This window comes from Eptatretus burgeri, chromosome 13 (genome assembly GCF_056783735.1).
Source record: "Eptatretus burgeri isolate ZD-2024b chromosome 13, Ebu_testis_v1, whole genome shotgun sequence".
NCBI classification, from domain to species: Eukaryota; Metazoa; Chordata; class Myxini; order Myxiniformes; family Myxinidae; genus Eptatretus; species Eptatretus burgeri.
In genome coordinates this window covers 71049186-71074916 of record NC_140973.1, presented here as the reverse complement: position 1 = coordinate 71074916, position 25731 = coordinate 71049186, and the positions used below count along the sequence as shown (strand labels likewise).

The following is a 25731-nucleotide window of genomic DNA, read 5'->3' as shown; positions in this document are numbered from 1 at the left end:
AATATACTTACGAAATCTTTAGATTTCGTAAGTAACAAACAAACAGAAACGGAAGTGATCAATATACTTACGAAATCTTTAGATTTCGTAAGTAACAAGGAGTCATAGACTGGTACTTTAGAAATAGTCAACTTGACCTCTGACCTTGTCCAATAAAAGCTGTCTCGAAAGAAGGTAGCGACAAAAACCAGAAGTTTCTACGATGATTCTGTACCAAACCATCAAAAATCGAATGTTTTGGATGTTTGACCTCACTGTGACCTTGACCTTTGAGCGATTTTGACCAAAGTCTAATCAGCACTAGCCATCACCCTCCTGAATCACGTGGTGTAATTTGACATTGGTAGCTTCTTCCGTTCTCGAGTTATCTGAACCAAACCATCAAAAATCGAATATTTGACCTCACTGTGACCTTGACTTTTGACCGATTTTGACCAAAATCTAAATCAGCACGAGCCATCACCATCCTGAATCACGTGGTGTAATTTGACATTGGTAGCTTCTTCCGTTCTCGAGTTACCGTGCCTACAAACAAACAAACAAGCAGTCATAGACTGGTACTTACAAAATCGTCAACTTGACCTCTGACCTTGTCTAATAAAAGCTGTCTCAAGAGAAGGTAGCGATGCAAACCAGAAGTTTCTATGATGATTCTGTACCAAACCATCAAAAATCGAATGTTTTGGATGTTTGACCACACTGTGACCTTGACCTTTGACCGATTTTGACCAAAATCTAATCAGCGCGAGCCATCACCCTCCTGAATCACGTGGTGTAATTTGACATTGGTAGCTTCTTCCGTTCTCGAGTTATCATTTTTTGGATGTTTGACCTCACTGTGACCTTGACCTTTGACTGATTTTGACCAAAATCTAATCAGCACTAGCCAGCACCCTCCTGAATCACGTGGTGTAATTTGACATTGGTCGCTTCTTCTGTTCTCGAGTTATCTGTACCAAACCATCAAAAGTCGAATATTTGACCTCACTGTGACCTTGACCTTTGACCGATTTTGACCAAAATTTAATCAGCACTAGCCATCACCCTCCTGAATCACTTGGTGTAATTTGACATTGGTAGCTTCTTCCGTTCTCGAGTTATCGTGCCTACAAACAAACAAACAAATAAAAACAATGTCACCCGCAGGGTGACCCGTATCTTGCCAAAAGGTGACCAGGTGTGACTTCTTTAAGGTCACACTGAGGTGAACAGAGCTGCTATCCACCAGGAGCGACTCCTTGAGGAATATCTGCCTACGAGAGATTCCGATGAGAATCGTTCTACACAGTAACCATGAAAATTATGCATTTGCCTCATAACGTCATTTGGTGACGTCATAATGTCTCAAGCTTGACATATCTAGAGAGCACTCATCGAGGTGTTCAATTTGAGGTACTACACGATATGGTTCCTAAAACTTGAAAATTTGACCTTGGGGTCAAATATGTTTGACCTCAGGCGCTAATCATGAAGGTCAAGGCCAATCGCCACCAAAAATTAATCAGCTGAGCGCCAGACCATGAACTATATTCCCATGAAGTTTGAAGACGGTCCGATCAAAATTACTCAAAAAATAAGGGTTTTGTCAACTCCCCTGATTTGCGACAAAGTGACCTTGAACTTTGACCTTGACCTTCAAAATTTTGTGCACTGAAAGGGACCTCTATAGGCCTCTGATATGCGAAGTTACAAAAATTTCCAATGATAACTGTGCTCTGCAGAATTTTTTATACATGATTACAGACAAACAAAAAAATAAAAATAAAAAAAACATACAAGCTGACCAACATATCTTGCAAAAACTTCGTTTTGGCAAGATAACAAACAAACAAACAGAAACGGAAGTCATCAATATACTTACGAAATCTTTAGATTTCGTAAGTAACAAATACACAAACAAACATACAAACAAACAAACAAACAGAAACGGAACTGATCAACATACTTACGAAATCTTTAGATTTCGTAAGTAACAAACACAAACAGAGGACGGAAGTCATCAATATACTTACGAAATCTTTCGATTTCGTAAGTAACAAGCAGTCATAGACTGGTACTTATGAAATCCTCAACTTGACCTCTGATCTTGTCTAATAAAAGCTGTCTCTCGAGAAGGTCGCGATGCAAACCAGAAGTTTCTACGATGATTCTGTACCAAACCATCAAAAATCGTAACGTCGACCGAAGCAAAAATCTCCATTTCTCCACGCAATTTTTTAATATTATTTTATCAAAGTCACAAACCGTAATATTCGGCCATCCACCAACAATCTTGACATAATCCGACGGCTTAGCGAGTCAGGCATGCGACGATAACCTTTATTGGGATAAAAAAATGACTTTTAAACACCATCTTTATCGAAAACACTGTCAGCGCGCACACGCAAAACCTTTACATGACTCAACGACGCGTCTGCTCGAGCGCGCTGCACCACATGACGAGCCGTGACGCGGCGAGTGAAATAATTTTTATACAATCTTAAAACGTCTCCAAAACATCCGATTTTTACCAGAATTTCGACAACCCAGTGTTAAGCGTCCTAAGCGATTACAAAAACCGAAGACAAAATTAAAATTGAAGTTAAAACGAACTCGTAACGTCGGCAGGAACAAAAATACTCCATTTCTCCACATGAATTTACGGAATTATGTTTGACCTCACTGTGACCTTGACCTTTGACCGATTTTGACCAACATGTAATCAGCGCTAGCCATCACGCTCCTGAATCACGTGGTGTAATCTGACATTGGTAGCTTCTTCCATTCTCGAGTTATAATTTTTTTGGATGTTTGACCTCACTGTGACCTTGACCTTTGACCGATTTTGACCAAAATCGAATCAGCGCTAGACATCACCCTCCTGAATCACGTGGTGTAATTTGACATTGGTAGCTTCTTCCGTTCTCGAGTTATCGTGCCTACAAACAAACACACAAACAAACAAACAAGTAGTCATAGACTGATACTTACGAAATCGTCAACTTGACCTCTGACCTTTTCGAATAAAAGCTGTCTCTAGAGAAGGTAGCGACGTAAACAAGAAGTTTCTCCGATGATTCTGTACTAAACCATCATAAATCGAATGTTTCAGCTCACTGTGACCTTGACCTTTGACCGAATTTGACCAAAATCTAATCAGTGCTAGCCATCACCCTCCTGAATCACGTGGTGTAATTTGACATTGGTAGCTTCTTCTGTTCGTGAGTTATAATTTTTTTTTGATGTTTGACCTCACTGTGACCTTGACCTTTGACTGATTTTGACCAAAATCTAATCAGCGCGAGCCATCACCCTCCTGAATCACGTGGTGTAAGTTGACATTGGTAGCTTCTTCCATTCATGAGTTATATTTTTTTTTGATGTTTGACCTCACTGTGACCTTGACCTTTGACTGATTTTGACCAAAATCTAATCAGTGCTAGCCATCACCCTCCTGAATCACGTGGTGTAATTTGACATTGGTAGCTTCTTCCATTCATGAGTTATATTTTTTTTTGATGTTTGACCTCACTGTGACCTTGACCTTTGACTGATTTTGACCAAAATCTAATCAGCGCGAGCCATCACCCTCCTGAATGACGTGGTCTAATTTGACATTGGTAGCTTCTTCCGTTCTCGAGTTATAACTTTTTTTTGGATGTTTGACCTCACTGTGACCTTGACCTTTGACCGATTTTGACCAAAATCTAATCAGCACTAGCCATCACCCTCCTGAATCACGTGGTGTAATTTGACATTGGTCACTTCTTCCGTTCTCGACAACACTCGGAATGTACACTACCCAGACACTGTACCACACTCGGAATGTACACCACAAAAACACTGTACCACACTCGGAATGTACACTACCCAGACACTGTACCACACTCGGAATGTACACGACCCACACAATGTACCACACTCGGAATGTACACCACCCAAACACTGTACCACACTCGGAATGTACACCACCCAAACACTGTACCACACTCGGAATGTACACTACCCACACAATGTACCACACTCGGAATGTACACTACCCACACAATGTACCACACTCGGAATGTACACCACCCAAACACTGCACCACACTCGGAATGTACACTACCCACACAATGTACCACACTCGGAATGTACACTACCCACACAATGTACCACACTCGGAATGTACACTACGCACACAATGTACCACACTCGGAATGTACACTACCCACACAATGTACCACACTCGGAATGTACACTACGCACACAATGTACCACACTCGGAATGTACACGACGCACACAATGTACCACACTCGGAATGTACACTACCCACACAATGTACCACACTCGGAATGTACACTACCCACACCCTGTACCACACTAGGAATGTACACTACCCACACCCTGTACCACACTAGGAATGTACACTACCCACACCCTGTACCACACTAGGAATGTACACTACCCACACCCTGTACCACACTAGGAATGTACACCACCCACACACTGTACAACATTTTCACAAAAACCGAATCAACCAGTCCATTTCACACACCCAACCTGTCCACCAAGTTTAATCCGAATCTGTCGACAACTTTTTGAGATATCGTGGTGTATATCGTTTTTAGCCCCATCTCTCAATGATGAAGAATAATTTAAAAATAAAATAATTATCGTGTCTGGATCCAGATTCGGATCTTCACCAAAATTGAATCGATTCATCCTTGTCACACACCCGACCGGTCCACCATGTTTCGTCCGAATTCATCAGTAATCTTTTGAGATTTTTTTGTTTGTTTGTTGTTTTTGTATACCTTGTCGAGGCTCGTGTAAGAGCCAACACACAACACACATCAGGGGGGGGGGGCATGAGACAAGAGGGGTGGGAATGGGAGGGACAAAACAGTGGGGAACAGACACATTAGATCTGTGGAAGGGAGAGGGATGGGACGGGGAGCATGGGGAATAGAAGATGGACATTACAGAAACTTTCAGGAAGGAAAGCAGGGAATTTTAAGGAAGTGGGCTTGGGTGGATTATCGGGGGTAGAAAAGATCGAGGATTTGGATGGGGGATGATAAGAGGTGGTGGTGAACAGCTGTTTTAAAAGCCTGGAGGGAAGAATGGGAATGAATAGAGTGAGGAAGTTTATTCCAAAGGCGGGAAAAAAAGAGGAATGAAAGAGTGAAGGTGAGCAGTGATTCGTGATTTTGGTAGGTTTACCAGAAGGGGGTTGTTGGCTGACCTTGAGCGCCCTGAGGAAATGTGGAGGGGACAAATCACAGAGAGAGCAGGGGGGGGCAAGGCTGGAGAGGAGACGGTAGAAGACAAAGACCACCGACCAACCTGCGGTGATTGAGTGAGAGGCCCAAAGACTCAGCCTCATTGCGGGAGATGCCGATGATCCGAAATGCCCTGGTTTCTACAGCGTGAAGCCGAGAAAGGTGGGAGGCAGGAGCACCAGCCCAGAAAGGAGAGCAGTACTCCATCAGGCTGCAGACAAAAGCTTTGTAAGTGGTCAGGGGCTCAGGTGGGCCGAGGAAGGACTTTGCACGACAGACGATTCCCAGTAGGCGACTGGCTTTGGAGGCGAGGTTTGAAATGTGGCTTTCCCAGGAAAGGTCATGGCAGATAGTGAGACCCAGAAGCTTGAAAGAAAGGACTTCTTCCAGAGGATTGTTGAGAAAGTGGATGGTGGGTTTTCTAAACGGTCCTTTCAAAGAGACAGTGAGAGTGTGAGATTTGTCTGGATTGAAAGACATGTTCCACTTGTTGGACCAGTTTGTGATTTTATCCAGATCAGCAGTGAGCGAAGAAGCTGCTGCTTGCCGGTCTGAGGGATGACCGATGGTACGGCAGAGGGTGGAGTCATCAGCAAAGAGATATAGAGGATTTTCCAGAGAGTCGGACAGATCATTGATGAAAACCAGAAAAAGAACAGGGCCCAGAACGCTACCTTGAGGAACTTCAGCCTGGACAGGAAGGGGTGATGAAAGAACTCCATTTAGGGCCACACGTTGACTGTGACAGGAGAGGAAGTCTGCGAGCCATGAGTGGAGATGGCCTTGGATACCAAGGGAAGAGAGTTTGGTGAGTAGGGCAGGGTGCCAGACTGTGTCAAAAGCACGTGATATGTCCAGGGATACGGCTCAGATTTCCTGTCTGGCATTGAGGACCTCCATCCATCCATTGTTGGGAGTGCAGAAGCAGCATATCCAGGGTAGAGTGACCTGGTCTGAAACCAAACTGATCATCGGAAATCAAGCCATTGGAGAAGAGGAAGGATTTCATGTCTGAAGCGATGATGGATTCCATAAACTTGCTGATGATTGGGAGAAGGCTGATTGGTCTGTAGTTGCAGGGATCTGTTTTTGCACTTTTTTTACGCAGGGCAGTGATGTTTGCAGATTTCCAAGCAGATGGCATATGACCTTGAGCCAATGAGAGGGTGAATAGAACAGAGAGAGGATGAGCAAGAGCAGAGGAAAAGGCTTTGAGGACACGTGGGCTGATGCAGTCTGGACCGGTTGCAGAATCTGAGTTGAGGTTTGACAGCAAGCTCTCCACCATGTCAGGAGAAAAGGACACAGATTCCAGGAACAGTTGGGTGCGACTGGGTAAGGTGGGTGGAGAAAGTTATGGGTTTTTGACACAAGATTTAGCTGCAAACACCGAGTTTAGGCATTCAGCTTTTTCACGTGCGGTATCAGCAGTGCTGCCATTTGAGGTAAGGGAGGGGATGGAGGGGGAACATACACCAGAAACAGATTTTATTAGACGCCACCAGGATTTTTAGGAAGGAGAGAGGTTTGAGAGTTCAGACTTGAGATGAGAAAGATGTTGTTTTCTGGCTCTCCTGAGGGTAGATACACACTTGTTCCGAGCTTTATGGAAAGAACTGAGATTTCCCTCAGTTGGGTTTGCTTTCCATGAGGCAAAGGCAAGTTGTTTCAGGACAACTGCCTCGCCACAAGCTTCAGTAAACCAAGGGCGGGAGGAAGAGTAGGACAACTGAAGACGAGAGGGGATAAATCTGTGCATGAGGGAGAGCAAGTTTCTTTGAAAGAATTCCCAGGATGAGTTGATGTTTGAGAAAGTAGCGATAGAGGACCAGACTATAAGTTTGATGGCTGCTTGGAGACCCTGCCAGTCGGCTTGAGTGAAATGCCAGACTCGACCGCGGTGAGGTGGTTCTCTGATTACAGCCAGAGAGATGTCCACTTTGACAAGGACGTGGTCAGAAAAACCGATTGGATCGGCGGAAGAGCAGCAGATATTGTCAGGGAAATTTGTCAAAATCAGATCCAGAAGAAATGGAGTACCATTGGTTGAGATCCGGGTTGGGAAGTTGACTGATTGAATCAGTCCCAATAAGTCGCAGAAAGCTTTTGCTGAGGTGCCATGACAGGTGAGAGAGGTACCCACACCTAGCCAACTGGCGTGATGACAATTGAAGTCGCCACATAAGAGGAAGAGAGAGTTTGGATGAGAAGATAGAAGATGGTCCATGTTTTCGGATAGTGAGGTGGAGATGGAGTCATCACTGTTCGGTGGACGGTACAGTAGACATATAAACATGAGGTGGGAGTGGAGGGGAAGCCATAGCCAGAGGTATTCCTGGTGGTGTGGGGGAGTGAGAGCAGGGCATGGAGAGTGAGGAATCGAGTCTTTGATGAAGAGAGCAACTCCTCCACCAGGACGAGGCTCGTGTCTGTCATACCGGAGGAGGGAGTAACCAGGGAGAGATACTTGGGAGTCAGACACGTCTTGGGGGAGGAGAGTTTCTGTTAGGCAGATTATGTCTGGTTTGTCAGTGGCAACCTATATGGAAAGATCTGAAAGGTTTGAGCGAAGGCCCCGGATATTTGAGGTCCACACTTTTAATGAAGACGTAGGGGAGGAGGCTTTGGGTGCAGAGGGTGAGTGGGGGGGGACAGGGTAGGACAAGGGACAAGAAGGGGAGGTAAGGAGGGTTGTTGAAAGTGTGGGGGATTGCAGAATAGCTACGGGAGGGGGCCGGATGAGGAGGAGAAAAGGCTCTGTGGTGCTGGGGGATGGGGGGACAAGAGAGGGGGAAGAAGGCAGTTGAGGATTTGAGGAGGTGGAGTGAAGAGATGGAGGTGAGAGGGCAGTGGAAGGAGGCAGCTTTGTGGATGAGAGGGGGGCAAGTTTGAGAAGGATGAGTGAGGGGGATGAAAGGTGGGACAATGGTGAGGGGGGAATTTTTGAAAGAGGTGAGAGGGAGGCTTGGAGGGAGAAGAGTGGGATGGTTGCTTTGAGAGTGAGGGGTGAGAGGGGTGAGTTGGCACTGAAGTTGGAAAAAAAGAATGGTTGATGGAAAGCGAACATTCATAACAAACTGGGGTTTTTAAAAGTTTTAGGTCAGAGATATGATTAAACACATTTCTTGATGGATGCAATAAAGGCAAATTCAGGGAATGGAGAGAAGAAACGCTGTAACAGTTGGATTTTTTCGGCAAGGTATGAAGGAAAGGTCGAAATGAGAGCAGTCTGTTAAAATAGCAGAAGAGTAGTGCATTCTGATGCAGTAAAGAGTACCACATGTTTGAGAGAGGAAGATGAAGCATTATAAGATATCGTTTTTGTTATTATTATGAATGTTTGAGAGAGTTTTCAACAGATTAGTTCATGGAAGTGTTGCAGAAAAAAAAAAATCGAGGAAGAAGAAGAGGAGGAAGAATAAGAGGAAGAAGAAGAGGCATTGAAGAAGAAGAAGAAGAAGAAGAAGAAGAAGAAGAAGAAGAAGAAGAAGAAGAAGAAGAAGAAGAAGAAGAAGAAGAAGAAGAAGAAGAAGAAGAAAAAGAAGAAGAAGAAGAAGAAGAAGAAGAAGAAGAAGAAGAAGAAGAAGCAGAATCAAGAGAAAGGTGGCGGTTTTTTATTTTTTTTTAAGATAAGTAATAGAGAGATAAGTTCGGAGAAATGGGGGACGTTAGGAAAGTGGGGAAGATAGAAATTGAAGGTAATGGGGAGAAAAAACAAATAAAACGATCGTACACCGAGGGGAACCGGTAGGCCTCAGCCTCGGCCTCAAGCCTCAAGCCCAGGCCTCAAACACCCGGTAAGACAACGTCGCCAAAAACTCACAAAATAGCACGATTTTTGAAACAAAACCGAACTAGGAACACACAGTAACATGTAGGTGAGAAAACTAAACAGTTAAAACGGGACAAATAACGACCGGAAACTTATCTTTGAGATCGCCAGCAGAGAGCTCCTAAGGAGACCTCTCGACGCTCCAAACCTGGAACCGGAAGTCCTATGGATATCGTGCTATATATCATTTTTGGCCATATCTCTCAATAGTGAAGAATCACTTTAAAATTGTCAGACCCGGATTCGGATCTTCACCAAAATTTAATCGATTTATCCTTGCCGCACACCGAGCCTGTCCACCAAGTTTTGTGTGAATCCATCCATAACATCTTGAGATATTTTGCGATATATCGTTCTTGGCCCGATCCCTCAATGGTGAAAAATCACTGAAAAAAAATTCTCAGATCCGGATCCGGAATCGGATCTTCGCTAAAATTAAGCGTTGCTGTCCTCACGGTGTCCTTATACATGCCTGAGATACGGTTGTGGACGCACGCAGGCACACGAAAATCGAGACCAAATCAACAATCCTCCATTTCAGACTAAGTCCAACGGGAACGAATAAAGATTTAAAAGCGTATCAATAAATTAATTCCGGGTTTTATCGCCATTTTACCCAGAGTCTATTACATCACCCTGTCTAACACGTTACCATTAGTTCTTCCTGCCTGTTGTTAGTTTGACTGCCAGACAGGCAGACAGAGTAATAATATGATTTCAATCCTCTCTGCGCATGTACAATTGGGACAAATTCAGAGCCAAAGTACGATAAAACGAGAAACTTGTCTTTCTATTGATGTTCCGATTCGTGTTCAAAATATAACGTTCCATTTAAACAAGTTGTTCCTCGATCATAAACTGATCAGATAGACGGACATGAACCAATTGCTTAACCCCACTTTTCGCTTCCTGTGCGTGGGGTAACGGTGGGCAGGGCAGGAGGACTGGAAAATACAGATGAAATGATGATCTGTGGCAATGAACAATGTTTGGACTTGAAGCAACACAACTCCATATTTTTAGCTTCTCTTCACAATTCCAAATACTCACACGCAATTGTCAATAAACTGCAAAAAAAAAAAAATTCAAAAAAACCAATAAGGACCACCAAGTACAAGGAAACAAAATGCACAAAAAGACCACTTTGCCCTTCATGTTGAGCAGTACCCCCACATACTGTAGAGAGTGCTAATTGTCCAATCTCAATCATAAAACAGGGAATCTGACAATGATACTGTTACACAATGGTCTTCTGTTTGATTATTTTTTTCACGAGAAAGGGGTCTTCATCAAATGAGGCAATAAAGGGATTGACGATATGTACCATCATGTGCTTGGCAGAAAGTCAAGATGAAGAGTAGAAAAAGAACGTTATTCATGAAAAGGCAATTTTGGAAATCAATACCTGCTTGTTCGCCTTGAGGACTGTGCGAAGTGTGGCGATCTGCTCACGCTTTGTGCTCAGCAGTGATCGAAGCTTCAGCACCTCTTCAGCGAGTCCTTCACGCTCACGCTCCGCAATTTCATCACTCCTCCCAGTCACCTCACTATGCCGTTTCGCTGCTGCCGCTACTGCTGCCGCTCGTTCTGTAGCCTCTTTTAGGTGTCGCATCTGTTCTCTGACGATGGTCATCAAAGCGGAAACACCAAGTGGTTCTGCACGAAGGTCCACCACGCTCGCCGGTAGCGATGCATCCGTGCATGCCAGCACTGGCCGAGGTATTGCATCACTGTGGTTTTCAAGGTTTGGGGCATCAATGTCATTCATACAGAGATGTCTTGAGAGAGCGGCAAGCTCCTCTGTGAAACCGACTAGTTGCTCACGTGCTGTTGCCAGTGCCTCTTGACTCCCCGATGTGGCTTCCTGAGACTTCTTGAGATCATCCTCAAGCCTCTCGATAACCTTGCGCTGCTTCTCATTGTCATCCTTAAGTTGAGCCAACTGCTCAACAGCATCCTCACTGGGCTCTTCTTCCTTTTCCTGTTCCCAAATGTCTCCAGCCTGTACTGAACACTCCTTTCCTTCACCCTTCCCTAATGCTCGTAGCTCAAATACAGCCGCAACTAATGCCTTGACATGTGCTTGAGGCACCTCTTCCCCATCAACACTGAGTGCCAATCCATCACCATCACTTCTGATGGCACTCCCCACCGCAGAACACCACTTGCTGGCCAACAAAAAGCCAAGAGGTTTCAGCTGCTCAATGAGCTTATTCAATATCTGCTGCTTGTCACTAAGAGTGGCTCTCGTGGATGTGAGCTCATCTTCTGCTCCTTCCAGCTTGGACAGCAGAGCATCTCTTTCCTCCTGCAACTGCAGAAATCAAAACCATGTAATGTGTAAGTTTCAATTTTCACCACATTTTTCATTTAAACTAATGTAATCTTGGAACAGCAGTTCAAATCATTTGTCGGTCAATTATGATATGAACAATTTTTCACCGTCTGAAGACGTACATTCTCCATGAACACCTTAATGGATTCATCTGAGTAAATATTAAAGATACCCAAAAGCAGAGTACCGCATAGTTACAATAGGACATGTGAGCATTGTTACAAAATTAAAAACAATTGATCAATCTGATTTCATGAATAGGTTTTTACATACTGTGTATACATTTTGACAGTTTTGAGCGGGGGATGGACTTCGTGCACCCCCGTGCAGGTAAAAACACAAACACAAGCTATTAATCAGTTGTTCCCTTAGTATTCTGTTTTGAAGTTAGGTAAAACGTATTTATGTGACAAATATGCATCGCACATGTGAAAAGATAGAACTTTGCTCCCTTCCCCCCAACCACCCCCCCCCTTTTCTATTCCCCCATTTCTTTATTTTCCTTTCACCTCCATCTCTCTATCTCTTACACTTCGCATCATTCCCTGGCATCCACTTCATTACACATTAGCCAACATCGCCTCATTTGAAACCATTCCCTGCACCGAAACATTCATAAACCATGGGGTTCCAAGGGCAAAGATGCGGAAAGACTCGAGAGCCTTCCATCCCCTTGGTATTCCTGTCACCGAAGCGATGGGTTTTATATGCTAGTATGCATTAAATGGAGAAGTCTAGTTCTCCAGTTTGTGAGCCACATGTATCAATGTGAATAAATTTGGTGTTTGCAGTGCCGTTTGTCTTTTGTGGAATCTCCTGGACATTTTGATGCTCTATTTTCCGAACATAAATTCACCAAATAATATTATTCTTTCATACATCTCCATTAAAACAATTCAAAACTGGAATTTTGTCACCTTGGGAGTTAGTATTTGTCCAATGGTTTAAATGTATTGAAGGTAAAGGTATCTTCTTGATATTTGCAAATAACAATTTGTGAAATTATTCAGAAAAGTAAGGAATAAAAGCACCTGACATTGCAATTTAAAGTAGACAGGCACTCTTCGACGTCGCAAGGTATGCCTCCACCCGCATGATCACAGCATTATACATACTGGAACCAAGTTTGATTTCAATCCCGGAACCCAGATTCAAAGTATATTAAATAATTCTGGCTGCCAGAACATGCGTCCAATCAGTTTGAAATTTAAAACATACGTCCCCCATTATCACTAGATCATAACTGTGAGGTTTCATGTCGATTGATGAAGCGGTTCAAGAGAAAAATTTATTTTTTAATTTTAATTCAATCCAATATGGCTGCCAGACCATGTGACTTATTAATTATTCGTGAACCACCTGGTATCTCCGATGCTTGGGGAGCATGCGGGTGAAGTTTCCCCTCGATCTGTTAAGCCATTCTGCAGAAGAAGATTTTTAAAGGTTTATTCTTCAAAAAAGAAATCATCGCTGCCAAAACTATGTGACCTGTGATGTCATAGGTGGAGAACTTTTTGCTCCTCATGGATATGCGATCATACCTGTAACGTTTCGCCTCGATCTGCGGCCGCTTCAGAGAAGATTTTTGAAGGTTTTTATGTGAAAAACATTATGGCTGCTGAACTACATGCCAGATGACGTCATCATTATTTTCCCCCCATACAATTTAACCCTAGATGACCCTCAACATTTTTCATACTGATCGGATGAAGTGTTCGACGTATGCAATTATGACATCATCATCAAAAAAAAATAAAACATCACACTTGTTTCCCATTGGGGACGACTTGACATGTGGCAAATTTTTAAAAAATTCCCCATGGAGCTGTTTCGGAGATGCAGAGGTCCAAAGTTATTCCCTTTTTTCCAACATGGCTGCCATACCACGTGACCTATGACATCATAATTATCATTAAAACAATCCACCTGAGTCGCCACACCGATGGTGAAAATCTCATGGCAATCAGAAGAACGGTTGCAGAAAAAAACCCCCGAAAACTAGCATAGACGGACGTACGTGCAGTATGTACGGACGGACGGACAACCCGCAAACATAATGCTTCCAGTGAGTTCGTCAGCGGAGGCATAATAAAAAGCTATAATACTCTTCTGGACATGTGCAACTGCAACCTGACAGTCAGCAGCTTCTGCTTTTTCATTGAGCATAGGCAGAACAGGCAATGTTTTTTTTATTGTCGTTATTGTAACTGGCTCTCTAAATCTGCTTGTGTGGACCACACACAGGATGATATTTAGCAGACACTTCCTGTTTGTCAGGATGCGTGCAGCAATATCCGGTGTGGCACGTGGTTCCTGGTCCTGCAACAGTGAAGGGTTCTCATGCGAGATGCGACGACCCAACGCTCATTTCAAGGAGATTTTAACTTAAATGAATGTTATCAATTTGTCCCCATTTTCAAGATGATATTTTGAACAACTTAAAATGCAAGATATCAAAAAAAATATTACCTTCGAGAGGTCCTGCTTCATCTTTTGGAATGTACCTCCGTTCAATTCGCTTAGCAGGTCTGCCACCATGTCAGGAACTGGTTGAGACCCTTGGCCGTAGATGAATCCAGAAACACTGAGTCCGTTCTTTAAGCTACCATCAGAAGTATCAGATATGTCATGATTCTGCATTTCTGCTCCAGCATCACCTACTTCCATTGAGGCATCTCCATGATCACAGCAATTTCTCAGGTTAGTCATGTCAGACACTTTGCTGTGACCATTTACAGCAGCATCCCCATTGACGACGTTACGGAGATGAACTTCAAAGCCAAGATCATCACTTTGTGCCTCGACAAATTTGCCATTTGTCTCGGAACCGTTGTCCGTTCGATAGCAATTCCGAGTCGAACTTGAAGGAAGACCGATATCGTTGCCAATAATATCGCCATCGAGGGTCTCATCTTCCACTTCCATGGATCCTTCAAGGTAACCATTGATGGGCTTCACTTCCTCACATCCAGGACGTTCCACAGTTGTCGCGTGCACCCCGAGCGGAGACAATTCTGTGAGCATTAGAGCAGTGTGCTGACTGCCGAGTGAAGCTTCATGCATTGCAACATACCGAGACAAATCGGCGCGCAAGCTGTTCTTCTGCTCACGCTCAGCTGCAACAGCCTCCAGTGCTTCTGCCAATTGCCGTGCACTGATTTTCTCCAACCTTTCGGCCTCTTCAAGCTGTGCCTGCAGCACCTCCGTCTCCTCAGCCAACCGTCTTGTATCCAGCTTGAGTGTCTCATATTCCACCTGTTCACAACAACACACAAGCACTGAGTTTTTTTGTTTTGTTTTATCCTTATCCCTAAAATCAACAAGAATCTGGCCTAAACTTCCAAAATTGTGTTCTAATTTAATAGGCTTTAACAGTTCAGGTCAACTCACACCAAAATCATTGCCTTGCCAAGCAATACGCATGAGCTGCAACAACATCTCCTCCATACTTGACATAACGGAGATCAGGTTGTCATTGATAATATCAATGATTGGACACTTTCACAGGTTCAAGCACACATTACCAAATCTGCAGTGCCGAAAGAAAGTCTGCACCCCCTTTCAAATTTTTCACCTTTTGTTGCCTTTTCGCCGAGAAATAAATGACATTAAATCAGATTTTTTTTTTTTCCACCTTAATTTACACACCATAACCCACAACTTCCAAGTGAAAAAACAAATTCCACAAATTTCAGTGAATTAAATAGAAATTCAGGAAATTAATCAAACAAAACTAGAATATCTTGGTTGGATAAGTGTCCACCCACTGAGTTAATAGTTGGTGGAAGCACCTTGAACAGCAATTACAGGTGTGGGTCTGTTGGGATAGATCTCTAGCAACTTTGCACACCTTGATTGGGCAATATTTGCCAATTCTTCTGCACAAAACTCTACTGTTCAAGTTCAGTCAAGTTGTGTGGGGAGAGTTGATGGACAGCAATCTTCAAGTCGTGCCACAGATTTTCGATTGGATTGAGGTCGGGGCTCTGACTGAACTACTCAAGGGCATTCATCTTTTTGTTCCTTAGCCACTCCAGTGTAGCTTTGGCTGTGTGCTTCGGGTCGTTGTCATGCTGAAAGTTGAACTTCCATCCCAATTTCAGCTTTCTTGCAGAGGGCAGCAGGTTTTCCTCTAGGATTTTTCGGTACTTTGCTCCTTCCATTCCTTTCCCTTCTATCCTGACAAGTGCTCCAGTCCCTACTGATGAGAAACATCCCCATAATATGATGCTGCCATAACCATGCTTCACAGTAGGGATGGTGTTCTTTGGGTGATGTGCTGTGTTGAGTTTGCATTTAGGCCAAAAAGTTCCATCTTGCTTACAACAGAACACAAAACTTTTTGCCACATAACTTCAGAATCTCCAGAGTATTTTTTTTGCATACCTCAAATGGGACTCAAGGTGGGCTTTTTTGAGTAATGGCTTCCTTCTTGCCACCCTCCCATGCAGGCCAGACATGTAGAGTGTTTGGGATATTGCTGTCACATGCACACAGTGACTAGTCTTTGCCATAAAGGCCTGTAGCTCTTTCAAAGTTGCCATTGGCCTCTTGATGGCCTTTCTGATCAGTCTCCTCCTTGCTTGGTCATCAAGTTTGGAGGGATAGCCTGATCTAGGCAGTGTCTTGATGGTTCCATATGCCTAGCCTGGTGTTGGCTTAGCGGTTAGGGGGGTGGCTTGGGATCCTAAGGTCCTGAGTTCAAGCCCCGTTGGCTGCTGATTTAACACCAGGGGTATGACTCACCTGTCATCCTGCCAAGGTCAGAAAAATGAGCACCAGTGTACTGGTAATGGGGCCACTGCATCAGCGGCATAGCCGCGCCCCAACCAATGATGCAACCAGCAGCCAAAAAGGCAGCACACGATGGGAACCATATGCCTTCCACTTCTTAATGATTGTCTTGACTGTGCTCCAAGGGATATTCAAGGCTTTTGAAATATTTTTATTCCCATCCCCTGATCTGTGCCTTTCTAAAACGTTGTCCTGGAGGTCTTTTGAAAGCTCCTTGGGACTCATGGTTGAGTCTTTGCTGTGAAATGTATTACCCAGGAGAGGAAACTTACAGGAACAGCTGATTTATTCTGAAATAATCAGAATCATGACAATTTAACACAGGTGGAGGCCAATTAACCTGGTGTGTGATTTTGAAGGTGATTGGTTACACCTGAGATAATTTACAATTGCTCTTATAAGGGAGGGGGGGGGGGGTGTGGACACTTATCCATCCAAGATATTCTAGTTTTGTATTCTTAATTAATTTTCTGAAATTTTTATAATTTGTTTTTCACTTGGAAGTTGTGAGTTACGATATGTAAATAAAGGTGGAAAAGTCTGATTTAACGCAATTTAATTCCAGGCTATAAGGCAACAAAAGGTGAACATTTCGAAAGGGGGTGCAGATTTTCTGTAGGCACTGTATATATAATGGAGCAATTGCATGTATGTACATGTCAACTCTATACCCATTGGTTGGACAGCTGGCCTGACACCATCCACAACTGTAACCTGAAAAAAAAAAATCATACGTCCGTCATTTTAGAAAGCCGAAGACATCTTCAAAAGTGGCATATTCACACTCGCCATGCCCTCCCTATAAGTTTTCCATTCAGTATAAAACAACTGAAGTGGCTGTTAAAGGATCATAAATATGGGAAGGGTGGAGCCTCACAGGAATGTGCTGTTGGCCACGATTATGGCCCGCATCATTGTTCAACAATCTGTATTGTTTGTTCCTATCGAAGTGTTTGTTCCAATGGTTGCTTTCTGTGGATGCCTGATAAACAATAGACGCTTTATTCGGTTTGCCTGAAGAAAATACCATATTTTTGTATTGCATACTGGAACAAGAAAAAGAGCAATCAGAGATTGCAGGCCCTCACCAGGACTTGTTTTGTGTGGTGTATTGTTTGTGTAGTTTTGTGTGGCGTTTGTGTACAGCCACGTGAGCCTTATTAAAAAAAACACAAAAAACCCCCCACATCCAAAAAAATAAATAAGGATGGCTGCCAGACCATGTATCCGATCAAGTTGCAATTTAAAACATGTATTCCCCATCACCACGAGATCACAATTGTGAAGTTTCACGTTGATTGATTAAGCTGTTCCAGAGAAAACATTATTTAATATTTTTCTCAAGTCCAATATGGCTGCCAAACCATGCGACTTCTCAAGTATTCTTAAACAACCTTGTACACGCATGCCTTGGGGAACATTTCTGTGACGTTTCCCCTCGATCTGTCCAGCTGCTCTGGAGAAGAAGATTTTTTTCGTAGGTTTTAGGGTAAATCCAATATGGCTGCCAAACCAAGTGACCTGTGACATCCTATGTGTAAACCTTTTTTTCCTCATGGATAGGCGGTCATACGTGTAAAGTTTCGCCTCGATCTGTTCAGCCACTTCAGAGAAGAGGATTTTTGAAGGTTTAAAAAAAACACAAAACAATGTGGCTGCTGAAGCACGCGACCAATAGCGTCAATTTTTTTTTTCTGGACTATTTTATCCCTTGATGACCCTCAAACAATTTCATACTGATCAGGTGTAGCATTCTACATATGCAATTATGACGTCATAATGAAGGTACCAAGGACATAATCAAAAAAAAAAAAATCACACTTATTCCCCATGAGTACTTGCCGTGTGCCAAGTTTCCAAAGTTTTTCCAAAGAGGTCCAAAGTTTTTTCATTTTTCCAACATGACTACTACTACTACATGGCATCGTAGTAGACACGAGCTGCTTCTAAACAAATCTGTCCTGGGAAGCTGTTGCTACCCCTCCTTCACCCCTCAAAGTGTTGTATCTATACACTGCAGAAGGCTAGACGAGGTATCCTTAAATGGGTGTGATGGTGGCCCCGAGATCACCTCGAGTCTGTTAATGTCTGGGTGAAAAGTACAGCACCTGCCTATACATCTGGATGATTATTAATGGGCCCAAACCATCGCAGCTGGGGTAGATCCACCAAAGCCATAGGTCTAGATTGTCCAGAGATCTTTCTGACAGTCTCATTGGATACATGATTGTCCACCGAATGGTCGTGTTTGGTGGATGGCACAAGATTCATATCCTTTTACAGGTGCATTAATGGTGGAAGGATGAATCCAGTTCAGAGTTCAGCGGGTGAATAGGTGCACCACGAGAGAGTTATACAAAGCTTCAGTAAGATTACCAAAATATTTGTAGATGTTGAAAAGGGAGGCCAGAACAGACTGTGTGATTATAATCTATCTATAATTCCAGCAATCTGTGTGTGTGTCTGTGTGTCTGTGTGTCTGTGTGTGACCGCTGTTTCTCGACAACCACTGATCCGATCTAATTGAAACTTGCCAGGTATATTGCTGGGGCCCTGTGGATGTGCCTTTTCAAGGTTTGATATTAATCGGACAAGTGGTTCCCAAGTTATGGCCATCTATTTACTGAACCAATGACAGGACACGGTGCTATGACATCACGATTGACATCACAATTCTTTTTTTTCTTTATTCTTGCACGTATGGGCACGCACGTACGGGCACACGAGAGCGAAGGAACGGCCTGTGTTGTTTCTGGCACGAGGTTTGAAAGTTTTTTTTTTAATGTATGGCAACGCATGTATGGGCATACACGTACGGGCAAGCATTAGTAATAATAATAACTTGAAGGCATCTCAAAATGCAAAGCTCATCCGCGTCCACTTTGTACTCGAACTAAACTTGACTAAAACGAGTTTTAAAAAAATTTCCATTTTATTAATTTATGTTCTCCACAATCTCAAAATAATGTATTGTTGAAGATTTGATGACAAAAGCTCAACTGGTAAAAATGGTACAGCTTGGATGTACACACTGAATTACAGCCATTTTTCCCTGCTGTGCAGGGGTTGGGCTTTTTCTTGAGGCAATGTTTTATGGCCGGATGCCCTTCCTGACGCCAACCCTGGTCGCCTCTTACGACACACAGGGATATGGTACACCTATTCTTACCGGGGCATACACCGGGACCAGTACACTGGTACTCATTTCACCGACCTCGGAAGGATGACAGGCTGAGTCAACCCCCTGGTGTTAATTCAGCAGCCAACGGGGCTTTAACTCAGGACCCTGGGATCCCAAGGGATGTACACACTGAATCTCAATGGTAAACAAGGATTTTGTTTAAAACATTTATGGTTGGTCGACCACTTCACTGATAACATCATTATTGTAATCTCTTATTCCCCATTGGGATTAGAATGACATTTGACAATTTTCAAATTTTTCCGATCAGGGGTTTCAGAGATATATTTTATTTTTTGCATTTAATCCAAGATGGCTGCCATACCACGTGACCTATGACGTCACAATTATCATTACAATGTTCTCCATTGGGGGGGGGGGGTGTTGCTCCGAAGCTAAAAAAAATTTTGACAATCGGACAAGTGGTTGATGAGAAAATAAATGTTTAAAAAAAAAAGCAAGAATAGTGGCCAAGAAGGGTTGAACAAAGAAATTTTAAAAAATAATAATAAGTCTGAAGACGACGATGGTTTACAAGCGGTATTTGATGATGTAGATTGTTTCAGAAGTCAAGGATGAGACAATTTTTGACGAAGTTATAAAAATGATAAACATGATGTGGTACGGGTGACAGGTTATGAGCTGCAAAATGTCGAAAACTCGGTTTCGTTCAACAACTTTCAAAATTTGACCTTTGCATAACCTTTAAAGGTCACAAAACAATGTTGTGGACATTAAAATAAGGAAACAGGATACGTGCTATAGCTTATTGGAGTTAGTTCGTCGAAGAAGGTCAAAAACCCGGTTTGATTCCCACAACTTTGAAAATTGACCTTTGTGACCTTTAAAGGTCAAAGGTCAAGGATTATGACCTTTGGTGCAAAACTTCCTCTGGAACATTCCAGGAACAATATAACGTCATATAGGCTATATGGCATTTCAACTCCTCAGATTATCCATACTTTGATGAAATCAGCGTAAAAACAAATTTGAAGGGGGCGCCACGGGCAAGGTGTTCGAGATAGAGAAAAATGGTTCCAAGAATTTAGGTGGGGAATGATCTCAAGATTATGCATAAAAAATATTGTCATCCCAGCTCTCAAAGTTTGGGCGGTCGTATGATTTTTATGTCAAAATTCGAAATTTTCTAAGTTCGTGACCTTGTAACCTTGACCTTGGGACTAAAATGAAAAATTGAGCTCCGTGGGGCTATGCAGGTGCCATTGCGCTAACCAAATACTGAAACCCCTGCCAGATTCGACAAACCCTCTAGGAGAAGATGCAAATTGAAATCGGCTACCCCCTAAAAACACAATTTGCAATTTTCTAAGTTCATGACCTTGTGACCTTGACCTTGGGACGAAAATGAAAAATCGAGCTCCGTGGGGATATGCAGGTGACATTCGGCTAACCAAATACCGAAACCCCTGTCAGATTCGACAAACCCCCGAGGAGAAGACGCAAATTGAAATCAGCTACTCCCTAAAAACACACGTTTTTTGGGCGTGGCTCCACCCATAATGGGCGCACCATGCCCATTTTCAGGAAAACACAACTAGATCATGATATAAACCTCCCACCAAAATATTGTCAGGATCGGATCAAAACCCACGGAGCTATGCTCGGGACAGACAGACAGACAGACAGCAATAACGAATATAGTGGTCACTTATATTTTTCGTGAAAATATTTTTTCGTGAACCAATAATAATAATAATAATAATTTAAACAAAATTAGTAATTTTTCTTCTCCATATTGACATAGTAAAGTTTTGTTGAAAATTTGATGTCAAGCTCAAATGGTAAAAACAAAAAGTTACGGCCCGGACAGACACACAGAAGTGATTTCAATACTCCGTCTTCCGCTGTGCGGGGGACGGCTCGTGAATACAAGTGAAAAGTAATGTTGCAGAGATATCGCAAAAATGAACGCTTACTGCTCCACGATGACCATCAACAACTATATGTTGGGTGATGAACAGTTTGCCTTTTTCTCTCTTCCCTCACTGAAGTCTTGCTCATAATAAAGAATTATTCCCCTAATATACCTAACGTCAATGAGATGTCACAAGTATGTTAAATACGAACACAAATACTCTGGTACTGTGAGTGTTGGGTATTATTGTCGTGCATGAACGGTGTTGATGGGATACAATGTAAATCACTTCAGCATGACAGGTTTGTTTTTCTCTCGCCACAGATTTCATACCAAGCTAATAGCCAAGCATAGATCTGATAAAATGGAAAGGATAGATGGCCACTCCATCAATTACAAAACCGACTCCTTTTACTGAATGCATGGTCTTCTCTATGAAGACCCCAAGTATTATTTCTCATCTTTTTTTTTTTGTATACCTTGTCGAGGCTCATATGAGAGCTAACACACAACGCACAGCAAAGGGGAGGGGGGGCATGAGACAAGAGGGGCGGGAGTGGGGAGCAGAGACATTAGGAGATCTGTGGAAGGGAGAGCGATGGGTCGGGGTACACGGGGTATACAAGATGGACATCACAGGGACTCTCAGGATGAAAAGAGGGAAATTGGAAGGAGGTGGGTTTGGGGTGGATTAACGGGGGTAGAAAAGATGGAGGATTTGGATGGGGGATGATTTTGATCGAGGTTTTGATTGGCGAACCAATTCAGTTATCTATGTAATGTTCCCACGAACTGGAACATTCATCGATCTTGTGCCCCTTTTGTGTTCTTCCTTGACACCTACGTTGGAGCATGTGATTTATAAGACGATTATAAATTTCACTGGTGATTCAAAGCAAGACAAATCTTCATGGAGCATATCGAAAGATGCAGGCAAATGGCATGGACAAGGATTTTCCTGCTTAAAATGACGGAGATAATCCACGTTTTAAAAACGCATCACAAAAGCTCCTGTCAAAAGCTTCCATTTTTTGGTGCACGGTTTACAGGAACAGGAAAACTTTGCGTCTCTCAAAACCATCAATAAAATAACAAGAAAGATGTCGTGCACAGCACGATACTTGTGAAATTCAAATAAACAATATGCATCCAGGTTTTGATTGGCGAACCAATTCAGTTACTCGATACGCAAATTCTGTTCAAACGAGTAGTGTACCCAGCCACTGGGTGAGTGGACATTGTGCATTTCTTCCTGAAACAAGCTCAAATGAGCTAAGATCCTCGTCCTCTTAATGATGACGTCATAAAAACGTCATTGTGATGTATTAGGTTTGCGATAAATTATCTGTGCTAATGCCCGGCTTGATTCTCACAAACAAAATTCAAACAGCTTGCCTAGTTTCGGAGATGATGGTATAGGCGATTTCCATTAGCGGCGATATTATGACGTCAACATTTTTTCTCGGAAGAATTTCCAAAATCGGAGATGGTTACTGCCTGTGCGTGGGCTTTCTGCATATACATGGCAAGTTTCACGAAGATCCGATGAAAACTCTGGGTTGTGAAACAAAAAATGTCAAAAAATAGGAATGACGTCATAAAAATTGATATGACGTCATAGTGATGTATCATATGTGCGGTAATTAACCTCTGCTAATGCCCTGTTTGATTCCCACAAACAGAATTCAAAAAGCTTACCGAGTTTGAGATAATTTTTTTGGCGATTTCCATTAGCGGAGATATTTTGATGTCATAACTATTTTTCAAGGACGAATTTTCAAAATCTGAGACGGTTACTGTCTGCGCAGGGAATTTTTACATATATATGCCAAGTTTCAGGAAGTTTCGATGAAAACTGTTGGCTGTGAAACAAAAAAGTCCACAAGAAGAAGATGAAGAACAACAACGTGAGTAAGACTAAGAGATCCTCCACGAGGATCTAAAAAGTAGTCTATGGTTTGCAAGAAGACAGTATATAATTGCATGGTGTTAGTCTAAAGTCTAAAGTGGTATAATAACAAGTCTACAGGTCTAAAGGGTCTAAGGTGTCTAAGGGGTGTGAAGGATATAAATGGTCCAAAGGTGCAATGGCGCTTCGTGCATCGTTTGACAAGGAATCACCGACCGGAAGAGACCTGTACGCGTGGATGAAGAAATTTGAGGAGACCGGCAGTGTTCCAAAACAGCATGGTGGAAGAAAGCCCAGAACAATGGAGGAGGATGTTGAACGCATACGTGCTGCCTTCCACCAAAACCCAAGGAAGTCCATCCGTTGTGCCAGTAACGAACTGCAAATTCCATGTTCAACTGTGCATAAAGTCGTGCGCACACGGCTGCAGTTCTATCCATATAAGCTTCACCTGGTTCAGCAGTTAAGAGTGGATGATCATATCAAAAGGACAAATTATGCCACGCATGTGCTCCACAGTCTGGACAACAATCCTGAGTACCTGAACCGGGTCATGCTCTCCAACGAAGCAACATTTCACACATGTAGGCGCTCGAATAAACACAATTGCCACATCTGGGGAGCAGAAAATCCACATGTAATCTATGACGTCAAAAGAGATGGACCAAAAGTTAACGTTTGGTGAGGTCTTAGACGTAACAGGATTGTCAGCCCATTTTCTTTGCAGAAAAATCTGTGACAAGCCATGTGCACTGAGACATGCTTCAAGCTGTTGGTGGCACTCTGACTGCAAGGTAGAGTGCCTCAACCTGCGTCAGAGGTTGGTGGCACCTCTGACGCAGGTAGAACTCTGACTGCAAACCAAATTTCATATTCCTGCAGGATGAGGCTCCTCCCCATTGGTCCCGTGATGTCCACTCCTTCCTTGATGCCAGACCACTGGCTGGGCAGAGACGGACCCATTTCCTGCCCACCGAGATCACCTGACCTTACCCTGCTCAATTTTTTTCTGTGGGGTTATGTGAAGTACAAAGTGTACTCCACAAAGATGCAGGACATCGTTCAGCTGAAAGAGCGCATCACAGCGGCAGTGGACTCCGTAACCCCCGAGATGTTAGAAAATGTGTGGAGGGAATACAAGTATCATGACTTCGTCCATGCTATTAATGGTGTACATGTTGTTTACTCGATCGTACTCTCATGTACCCAAATTATATGTACCCAAACACCCAATGAAACTCAAGCAAACTGACTCTGAGCTGTGTGAATATTGCTCTGTTTGCATTATTCAATGAAAATTTATAACGCTTCAAAGTTGTTTCATTTCAATGTGGACACCCTGGACGGACGGACGGACGGACGGACGGACGGACGGCCGGACGGACGGACACACACACACACACACACACACACACACACACACACACACACACACACACACACACACCTCTTCTTATTGGATTCGCTATATATGAGATATCCCTTATTGTCGGGTTTTCCGGGTGTGTGTGTGTGTGTGTGTGTGTACAACGCGAGGCTCCACAGCACGAACCAGCGAACCGATTTCGATGAAACTTTGCCAACAGGTGGAATATATACTGGGAATGTGCGCGTTTGAATTTCGTTGCCAAGAAACCACCCGTTGCTGTGCAGCGGCTGAAAAACCGCGTACAGTATTTTCAATACTCGTCCTTCAGTTTTGAATGTAGATAAACGAGACTTCGGAATTAAACACTTTGAGATATTTAGAAAATTTTACTCGAGCCGATTTTTGATTGAGGTTTTATTTTTCAAATGGTAGTCCTTCAAAAATCGGGTGTCTATTTACCGTCATTTAATGTGTGTATACAGTGTTTGTAAGGAACTACACCGTCGTTCCACCTTCGATCTCTCGATCCAAACGTTATTGACCAAAGTGAAAAGGATCCAAAATAAATGGAATCACCGGCACTTCTGTCTTTGTGGATTTCTAATAATGTTTATTTATTTACCGAAAACGATTCCACGATCCACACACCACCTCCAATTATTTATTTATTTACCGAAAACGATTCCACGATCCACACACCACCTCCAATTATTTATTTATTTATTTACTGAAAACGATTCCACGACCCACACACCACCTCCAATTATTTATTTATTTACCGTAAACGATTCCACGATCCACACACCACCTTCAATTATTTATTTACCGAAAACAATTCAACGATCCACACACCACCTCCAATTATTTCTTTATTTACCGTAAACGATTCAACGACCCACACACCACCTTCAATTATTTATTTATCGAAAACGATTCAACGACCCACACACCACCTTCAATTATTTATTTATCGAAAACGATTCAACGACCCACACACCACCTCCAATTATTTATTTACCGAAAACAATCCAACGATCCACACACCACCTCCAATTATTTCTTTATTTACCGTAAACGATTCCACGATCCACACACCACCTTCAATTATTTATTTACCAAAAACAATCCAACGATCCACACACCACCTTCAATTATTTATTTATTTACCAAAAACGATTCCACGATCCACAC

General features: G+C 42.9%; 1 protein-coding gene across 2 annotated transcripts in view; it reads right to left on the bottom strand.

Annotated features, from left to right (window-relative positions):
* LOC147014742 (protein bicaudal D homolog 2-like) overlaps positions 1-25731 on the bottom strand; it is a 178649-nt gene that overhangs the window by 12119 nt on the left and 140799 nt on the right. For both annotated transcript variants that reach the window (XM_085852932.1, XM_085852933.1), the window contains exons 4-5: positions 13881-14666; positions 10482-11390 (exon numbers count right to left, since the gene is read on the bottom strand). In XM_085852932.1, the coding sequence (XP_085709058.1) occupies positions 10482-11390; positions 13881-14666 (1695 nt within the window). The remainder of the gene's footprint in view (positions 1-10481; positions 11391-13880; positions 14667-25731) is intronic.